We start from the raw sequence: 10,527 nt of genomic DNA on the forward strand, positions 1-10,527 counted from the left end.
CACATGTTATAGGTTAGCAAGCGACATATAGGGAATAAAATGAAAAATGGCATTTAATAGATTTCTTGGGATACCAATTTATTCAACTTAATTCCATCAACATGATTATATCTATTGACTAGAAAGTTGGAGAAACAAGGAAAAGAGAATGGTGTTGGTGTTAGCTACAGCACATCGACATTGTAAAGATTTCATTGATAAGATATGAAAGGTATATTCATTTGAAAAGGTTACGGCTTTCCTTGCATTTAGTCGACAATTGACATTGATAACTAGCTTTCTACTAAAATGGTTTTCAAAAACAAGATAACAAGATTCTGATCGTTTAATATGTCATTGTTTGCTTCTTCTTGTTCTTCTTCGTCTTCTTCTTTTTCTTGATTTAACAACTCACAATGACAGGGCTTGAAATCACAGCGGGTTCATTAATCGATTTTTAAGTAAATTACACTAAAGCTACTTAAACATCCATTAAAAAAATTTTGGTAAAACCATAAACACATTTTTGCATCTACTACAGTTTATGAACTTGGTGTGTTTAGTATTAATTATAGTGCATTATATTTTTTAAAAATACTTTTCAATTAAAAATATATTAAAATAATATTTGTTTTAGATTTTTATTTTTATTTTCAATATCAATATATCATGATAATAGAAAAAACTTTAAAAAATATCAACCTTTTCAAATGAAAAATAATTTTTAAAAGTATTTTGAAAAATAGAAGCAAATGCAATACTAAAACTCTTAATTCTAACTTTTCTAAGGTAAACTATATATAGTGAAAATAAATTAAAGAATGGGTAACACAAACAAAATAAAATGTTTTTTCTTAAGTAAGCATATTGTATGTAGAACAGTTGATAAATCGTCCACGCTCATCATAAGATCCCCGGGCCCAATAATAAGTATTTCCTTAGCACAAAGGAAGGAAAAAAACGGTTTTCATGCCCACGATTCTGCATAAATATTGATCCAACAAAATTTCTTGGCCATTCTTTCCTTAAGCCGCTGTTTATTTTATTTATTTATTTATTTTTAATAGGATAGATCCTTAAATTCTTGGGTAATATATCTTTCTTTTGGTGAAAAGATCGTTACTAATTAATCCCTATAATTAATATGGCACTTTGTGCTGTTAGAATTACACATGGTACCTTCAAAACATGGACAGCTTATCTTGAATACAAAAGTTCGGAAAGGCTGAAGAGATCACTCTCAAAGCCATATACAGAGAATTTGGGCTGGCAGTGATTGAGATTGATGGATACAAATGTTCCTCCCCCTAAAAGCAAGAAATTTTTGCTGTGAACATCTTGAGAATTGTGATCAATGAACGATGTGCCATCAACATCACTTATACTGGTGGACCCTTTTCCCAGTGCCATAATTAAGCCTTTCACCTCGCTCTTAAATCAATTGCAGTACATGATGTAAGAGAACTGATGGTGTTAATGCCATGCAATTTGTCAATCCATGTTACTTGCAGATTATACAAGATGTTTTGGCGATGAAAAAGTAATTCTCTTCTTGCAAGACAATTCATACACTAAGAAAACGATAGTATATAGAATAAAGAAAGGCGAAAAAGAAAAAGTAGTCGCAGTCATGAGGAATTACTAGAACAAGGGACAAGAAAGATAAAAACAAAAAAAAAATTAATAAAGAAGGATAAAGTCTCTAAATGTGCTGTGGGATTGTAGAATAAAGGCAGGGATAATGAAGAATAAAGTGACTCGGATAATTACATTTAATAAAGGTGGGACTAGAATTCATTTTTTTCCTCCATAGTACGTAAAATGGGTAAAGGTAACCAATATTATATCAAAGTCATAAGTATTATAATATATATTCTTTTCTCTTTTTTCCTTAAACCCATCCTCAACACCAGAAAGTTACCTTCAATTGTGACATCTACAGCTAGCTTTGCATCTTGATTTTAACAATTTTTTGAGGGGAGTAATTAACCGTTTGAAATAGGGAAAAAAGTAAATTTGTTTAATTTCAATATAACTAGATTATGACTTTACAAAAACCCAGAAAGATCCTGCAAGTTGTCGTAAAAAATAAAAATTACAGTGATTAATTACTATTTTATTAACTGACCAAGATAAGAAAGCAGTGGTTGAGAAATCTTATGATAACCTAATGAATGATGACTTGATTAATTAATGGAGAGTGTTTTATTATGTAGCCCAAGGTGATCATCTTGCAATTCAAATGCCGAGCTATTAGCTAATTGCCCCACGTACATCAGTGAAATCTTTGCATGAACATGGTATATTTGACCAAAACAATTTTAATTAATTGATACAGGTCGTGATCAGTTTGATCCAATAGATTTGCTCTATATTATAGTTTTTAAAAAGATGTTTTAAAATAATGATGGATCTTTTTGCTTCAAACTAGGGATGCTTGAGTTCAGGTATGATTACAAAAATTCTTCTATAATTTTACTTTTCCTTTATAGTTTTATAAATTATATTTTTTTATCATGGACATATCCTCTGATCGCTCCCTCCCTCCCCACCAAGAAAAATTGGCCTTCTAAGGAAGCATCGTTGTCCTTTTGTTGAGACAACAGTACTACTACGGGAACAAATTAATATTGGCATGAGAACACAACTTAATTGAGTTATTTTTTATATATAGTTATAGTGTTTCTCTCTGCAGTAATTCTGCCCGGCGAAGCATCACAAGACCACTAATAAAGCCTTCTATTCTTAACCAAGATGTAATTATCACGCTTTCGTCCCCTCGAAAAAAGCCTTATTTTTACCCTAAAGTTTTAAAATTGAAAAGAAGCTGGGACTGGGAAGTAAGGGATTAGTTGTTAGCACGCAAATGATAGGGGAAAATTAAATTTAAAGAATCCCTCTCCAAACCTACATACACATCACATACATAGGAGAAAATTTGATAGTAAAGTCACTTTCATGTCTTTGAATATAAATCATTCACATGAATTGCGTGACAATGTTTATTGTCGAAATTAATGGGACAGTTGTTAAATTAAGGAAGCCAGTGACTACTGAGATCACGTAAATGTGCATGCCACAGAAGAATGAAGAGCAATTAATTCACATAAAAGATAATATATTTTCAAACATCCTCCTGTTTTTATTAGCAAAGAAACCAAGTAAACTAGTACCACTTAGCTAGTGTGTGTTCGGAAATTTGATGTAGGGTGTTTTTAAAAAAGCTTTTTAGTTAAAAATATATTCAAATGATATTTTAAAAAAATATTTTTAAAATCAACATATTAAAATTATCAATTTAATCTTTTTTAGATAAAAATCAGTTTAAAAATAACTTTAAAAAACAGTTCCGACCACAAAAACAAACACTACCTTAGTAACATTTTCGATAATCAAAGAGATTTTCCCCACATTAGCACAATAGGACAAATTGTTTCTCAAACTAGCACAATTGAAAAAATATTTCAGACTCTAGCACAGAACATCAATCGTGCATGTACCGCATGTGCGACCTATTAAGACGTGCATGTAGCACGTGCACATCCACAAGTTGTGCATATACTACATGTGTCACCACTAGTCCCACATGTAGTACATGTGCATCTTAATAGATTGCACATGAGTACATGCATGACTTCTCGAATAATTATTTCAAAACCAGTTTCCTCTTTCTTTTCTTGTCTTATTACTTCTTTCTTCCCCTGTCTTCTCCCTCCTCCTAACATCATTCCTAACTTAGGTCACTTGATCTCTTTCTCAATCATATAAAATAATAAATAAATAAAAACATTTCTCCCTTCACCGTGATATATAGACCTCACTTTCCTCTCTCTTTCTCCCTCTCCATCATTGATTCTCTCTCTAGTCATCCACCCGTGGCAGCCATTGGTCTCTTACCACCATCATTACCATCGCCGCTGCCAACCACAAGAGCCCTATTTTTTAACATGTACTAAAACTCTTATTTATATCTTATAAATGATAATATATTCTTTTCTCATATATTAGGTGATTTTTTTTTAATATATGAGGGTTGGAGAGCTACGGTCGTGGTTCGTGATGCTACTGACGATGTTGTGCAATGCTTTCAATACTTGGTTTTCATCGTGTTGTTCTTCACTTGACGAGGTTAGGGAGGCTGAACATTTGGAAAATGCAATAAAAGAGGATGAGGTTGTTTATCATGCACGAATGCTAGTGGTTCTGATGGTACAGGCCCATCGATGAGTTAATTTGTTGGATGTAGTTATGTTGTTTAATTTATAATTGAATTTCTATTGTTTATTGTAACGAATTGTTTTGGTGTTGCAATTGAAGGTTTTTTTTAACTATGGAATTACTTACTATGAAATCAGGTTAATTTTTTAAAATGGTTGTGTTGAATTTGTTGTGATCAACAACTTGTTGGCGTGCGTATGCTACATGCACATCTTAATAGGTCATGTATGTAGTACATACACAACTAGTGTTTCTATGTTAGAGTGAAAAATATTTTCTCAACCATGCTTTTGGAAAATATTTTGGCCTATTATGCTAATGTGAAAAAAAAAAAGCTCAATAAAAGATGAGATGAAAAGGGTTGAAGGCAAGGCATGTCTATATCATATAATTATAGGCGCAAAACTAGCTCCATCAAGAATTGATGGGATTAGCCTTTAACGTTTTTTTGGTGATATATAGAGGATAATAGATCATTGGCCATCACTACGTTGCAGGTTGAAAAAAAATTAACATAAAAAATAATATCTAGAAATTGGTAATGTTTTTTATTCTAGTAGAAAAAAAGAATTTTAACCATGTAAGGATTGTTCCTATGTGACCTGGTCGATTTGATGGATCCAAATACAACCTAGACAACCAGTAAAAAAGTAGTTTGACCCAAAATAAATATTCAAAATGATGATTTTTTTATAAATATTAAGACGGTAACATATTAGATTGATTTGAATAAACCTGAATTAACATGCGAGAACACCATAGAAAGCAAATAAAAAAAATTATGGAGCCTAATTTTCAATAAATTCAATATTGAATGATGATATTGGAAAAAAAACAATATAAAAAGGATAAAAAAAATGACCCGAGTCAACCCAGGTTAACCTCCAATAGAAAGCAAATTGAAATAACTTATGAATCTTAATTCTCAATCAACATAGTGTTAAAAAATAAAAATGAAAAAAAAAATCAATTAAACACAAGGACACCAAAAAACAACTTGAGTTAACTCGGGTTAATAAGTCAAACTTGTGACCTAAGTCATGAGACGAGGATAGCCTCATAGAAAACAAACTAAAACAAGTCACGAAACCCAGTTTCTAATCAACCATATATTGAAGAATATAATTGATTAAAAAAATTCAGTTAGTAAAAGTGAAAAAAAAATTATAGTCAACCAAACTAACTTGTCAAACTCATGGTCTGGGTCATAAGATTATGATAACCTCAAAAAAAAGTAAATTAAAAAAAAATTATGAAGTCCAATCCACAATAAACCTAATATTAAAGGATGGAATTAAAATTAAAAATTTAATTAAAAAGGACACAAAATAACTCAAATCAATTTGAGTTAACCTACTAAACCCGTACGTAACCCTAATCACGAGATTGAGATAACCTCATAGAAAACAAATCACAAAACTTAATTTCCAAACAACCCAATGTTTATAGATAACATTGAGAAAAAAAAGTCACTTAAAAAAGAAAAAAAAATTCGAATCAATCGTGTTAACCTATCAAACTTATGGTCCGGGTCATGAAATTGAGAGAACCTCATATAAAATAAAGTAAAAGAATTACGAAGTTTAATTCCTAATAAACCTACTATTGAAGGATAAAATTAGATTTAAAAAAAATAAAAAAAGCCAAAGAAGGGGGGGAAACTATTCCAGTTAATAGTGATTTTGAGGAAGGGTATAATAAAACCCCCTTCTTTTTTAGTTTTTGTTAACTAGATAATTGACACACTCTACGTTGTGGATTATATTAAAAAAAATTAATGTAAAGAAATTTTTAGGCATTGTCAATGCTTTTTCTAGTAGAAAAAAAAATAAATCTTGTGAGAATTGATTTGATGCGATTCAGTTGTCTTGGCAAGTCCAAAGGTAACTTAAATGACAAGTAAAAACATAGTTTGAGTCAAAATAAATATTTAAAATAAGAGTTTTTTTAATAAACATTGAGACAAAAATATATTAGATTGATTTGAGTCAACTCGAGTTAACCTGTCAATCCACAAATAAAGTCATGAGATCATGATAACCTTATAAAAAGTAAATTAAAACAAATTATGAAACTCAATTTCCAATCAAACCAATGTCGAAGGATGACAATGAAACAAAACTCATAAAAATAACCCAAGTCAACCTGATGTAATCTATCAAACTCGCGACCGGGTCATAAAATCAGAATAATCCTATAGAAATCAAATTGAAATAAATTATGAAGCTCAGTTCTCGATTAACTTGGTGTTGAAAGATCAAATTAAAAAATCGATTAAAAAAAATGACTTGAGTCAACTAGAGTTAACCTGCCAAACCTGTGATCCAAGTCATGAGATGGAGATAACCTTATAGAATGTAGATCAAAACAAATCACAAAAATTAATCCCCAGTCAACCCAAAGTTGAATGATAAAAATAAAAAAAACTCGAGTCAACTTGTTAAACTCGTAGTCTTCATCATCATTCTATGATAATCTTATAAATATTAAATTAAAAAAAATTATGATTTTTAATTTTTAAAAAATTAATATTAAAAAATGAAATTAAAATTAAAAATATATATAAGAAAACAAATACTATTCTTTTTTTTTAGTTTAACGTGGGTGTCCGAGCCAGCTTGCACGCACCTCGACTAATCTCACGGGCCCTGAAGTTAACGACCATGTAAGCCTCCAGTGGCCATCATATGAGCAACCATAGGGCTCGAACCTGAGACCACAGAGGGAGCAAACCTCTTGGTTCCAAGCTTTTATCACTGCGCCACCACTTAGATGGTTATACAAATACTATTTTAATGTGAGAAGAGTTGGAGTAGAAACCGTCCAAGTTTTTTTTTTTTTTTAATTAGTGTACACAGAGATTTAGGCTAATTTCTTTTGAAGAATAAACATTTCTTTTCATAATTCTTTTTTCTGTGGTTCTCTCTCCCTTGTCCTCTCCACTATCTGACACACTGCTCTGTATATGGCGTAAAACCTTGATGCCTGATAGTGCAAGCAAAGCAAAGGAAGCACTCCACCGTTTTTGTTTTTCTTTTATTTATTTTTTTAATTTCCTTCACTAAAACACACTGTATTCCTCTTTGTCAGTAAAAATCTGCTTTTCTCTCTCTTCTCTCTTCTTTTTGCCCCTCAACACTGCTATAAGCTCCTTGTTTAGTGCTTGCTTCACTAGCAAAACCCACCCTTCAAACTCTCTCCCGTCTTTCTTTCTCTCTTCTCCTCCACCACCCATTTGTTATACTCTTTTTTCCTGTCCAAATTCTCTTCTTCTTAGCCAAAACCTTCTTGTTTCCTCTACAACCACTGTGGAAAGTGTTTAAGCTCAGTGTCATCAAATTAGACAAGTTCATTCTTGATGGTATCTTGTCTTCATATTCTTTAAGCCATTTCTATTTCTAGAGCTAGAAAAGAAATAAACAGGGTTTCCAACTAGCTGCCATGCTCAATCATTTTCTTGTATTTTAGGGAGTGTTTGAGTGTTGACTCTCTCTCTCTCTCTCTCTCTCTCTCTCCCACTGACTTTCATGAATAGGGAAGGATATGTGTGGAGAGAGAAAGAGGTTATTTTGATCATATTGGTTTTGCCAGTTCCTGAGTCTACACTGTTACTGAATTATTCTGCTTCTTTCCTTTTCTTCTAAGTTGACCATAGAAGTGAAAGTGAGATGGGTATTCATGAAGGTCTAGCTAGGTGGTTAATGAAACGTCTGTTGCTTTGAGCTTTTTTTTATCAAAAGATTGGCCACTGTAGTCTTACCTCATCATATAACCCCCCACCCCATCAAAGCAACTGCAACTCAATTGCCTCAAGAAAAGTCCAAAGCTGCTGTGAATCCTAAGATTAGGTCTTTTTTTTTCTTATATACAACTGATCTTTTAGTTTTTGAGGGGGTCAATTTGCAAGAAAGAGGAGTTAATTTCTTAGATAAATATGGTGTCAAGAATTAATAGGTTCTATAGTTTCCTAGTTAGTTTTTGTTGCTTCTAGAAAAATAGATGATGCCACTTACTAAAAACCGCCTACGATTTTAAGAAAACAAACCGCTTTTTTTTTTTTTTTTTTTTAATTCTAAGCATTAAGCCTCTCAATTCTGCTTCCTGTCTGGTTCTTTCTCTTTTGGTCTCCAAACAAACAAACAAGGCACAAGTGAAATAATTGCACAAAAAAGGGAGAGGAAAGACATGGAACTTTCAAGTCGTGAGGGGGAGATCCCCATTCCATTAAATGCATTTGGCGGGGGTCATGGGCACTTGATCCAATACGATCATGCTGCAACCCACAACCACATCATCTCTTCCACGGCACCCCAAATCCCCTCCAACAATGGCCCTTCCATAACCACAGCAAGTATAGATGATAATCATGTGCCTTACAAGAAAATGGTTAGGTACAGAGAATGCCTCAAGAACCATGCAGCTGCCATGGGAGGCAATGCCACTGATGGGTGTGGTGAGTTCATGCCTAGTGGTGAAGAGGGTAGCATAGAAGCTCTCACTTGCTCAGCCTGCAATTGTCACAGAAACTTTCACAGAAGAGAAATTGAAGGTGAACACACCTCATGTGGAGATTGCTACCATAATAACCCACATTTCAACAGGGTTGGAAGGAAAGTTATTTTAGGCCACCAAACGAGCATTTTAGCTCCTGAAGCTTTAGGGTACCCTACAGCCACTGGTACTCTAGTACCCCCAAGAGCAGCAGCACCCCACCATCAAATGATAATGTCTTACAACATGGGGTCGCTTCCTTCAGAATCTGATGAGCAAGAAGATGGAGGTGGAGTGGTGATGGCCCGGCCTGCACAGTTGATGAAGAAAAGGTATAGAACAAAGTTCACACAGGAACAGAAGGAAAAAATGCTCAACTTTGCAGAGAAAGTTGGGTGGAAGCTACAAAAGCAAGAAGAAACTGTAGTGCAACAGTTCTGCCAGGAGATTGGAATCAAGAGAAGAGTCCTCAAGGTTTGGATGCACAACAACAAGCTCAATCTTGCCAAAAAGAACCCCTCCACCACTACTATTTAAAAAAATAAATATAAAGAAGATTAACCCTAAACATTGCCATCTCTCTCTTAATTAGCTACATTTGGTTTAACCCTACTTGTTACTTAAAAGTAATTACTCTGCTACCCTTTTACACTATCTTCTTTCCTTTCTTTTCTTTTTTTTGGACCTGTTTCTTGAGTTCTCTTAATATTTACTACTAAGTAATAATTAGATTGGTTGTGTAATATTGTTAAGCAGTTAATTTAGGAAAATTGGGGTTTATTGGAGTTACTGTCTGAGTGTTTTTAGTATGTATAAGTGGATTGCAAAACTTGAGTCTTAAGTTACTAATCTATTTAATGATCTTTTTATCGTAATGCAGTCCATTACATGGATGCAAGAGCTTATCAATTAATTATCTCCTTCACCATCTTTATTAATTCTAATTATATTAAGTATAATGAGATGGTTACACATAGATTTACATACACTTTATATTTATCAATTAATTATCTCCTTCACCATCTCTATTAATTCTAATTATATTATAGTGAGATGATTACATATAGATTTACATAAATTTTATATATCAAATATAACATAAAATTATGCAAACAAATCAAAACAAATTATAATAATAAAATATTTAATTTTATTAAATCTCATCTAATTAAGATCTTCAATTAGTATGAATTAATTAATTCTAATTGTTTCACAATATTCTTTAATTAATAGTCTCCTCCCATGTATGCTAAAAAGATTATCAGGATGGAATATTGATATGGCTGCAGTTATGCTAGCTTAACATTCTTAAATTTTTTAGATAATAGTGCTAAACATTCTAAATTGTACTTGAAAGTACTTGTTTTTTTTTAAAAAAAATAAATTGCAATATTGTTTTCATCATATCTTCAAAAACCAATCAATAAATACATACATACATTCATAAACATTCTATTTTTTTTTTAGATAATAGCATAGTTATTAAACCCGACTCGGGAGTTGACCCGATCAAGGGACCAAGTCCCGGGTTTCATGGGTCAACCCGGAAAAATTAAAAAATATATATTTAAAGTTTTAATATTTCATATGAAAAAATTAAAAAAAATTCATGTACATATAACCTATACATATTGTAAATAATGAAGTTTAAAAGAATATTTTAAAAAAATTTATCCCACATTAAAAAAATATTATGTTAAGCTTTTAAGTTGAAGTATTTAAACCAAAAAAATTTGTTATCCCGCATTGAAGAAATAACTTTTTTCTCAGGAACATAGAGTATATATACTAATGGATTTCGAATCTCACATTGAAAAAACATAATTTTTTTCTTGAGAA

General features: G+C 32.0%; 1 protein-coding gene across 1 annotated transcript; it reads left to right on the forward strand.

The window, feature by feature from the left end:
- Positions 1 to 7,176: 7,176 nt before the first annotated feature.
- LOC18096609 (zinc-finger homeodomain protein 4) lies at positions 7,177 to 9,563 on the forward strand. Its single transcript, XM_024597199.2, has one exon. The coding sequence runs from the start codon at positions 8,383 to 8,385 to the stop codon at positions 9,223 to 9,225; it is 843 nt and encodes a 280-aa protein (XP_024452967.1). The 5' UTR covers positions 7,177 to 8,382; the 3' UTR covers positions 9,226 to 9,563.
- Positions 9,564 to 10,527: the final 964 nt, after the last annotated feature.

Source organism: Populus trichocarpa, chromosome 3, assembly GCF_000002775.5.
Source record: "Populus trichocarpa isolate Nisqually-1 chromosome 3, P.trichocarpa_v4.1, whole genome shotgun sequence".
NCBI lineage: Eukaryota > Viridiplantae > Streptophyta > Magnoliopsida > Malpighiales > Salicaceae > Populus > Populus trichocarpa.

Excerpts from the sequence above, each read along its gene's own strand:
- LOC18096609 (XM_024597199.2), top strand. The coding sequence starts at position 8,383 with ATGGAACTTTCAAGTCGTGAGGGGGAGATCCCCATTCCATTAAATGCA.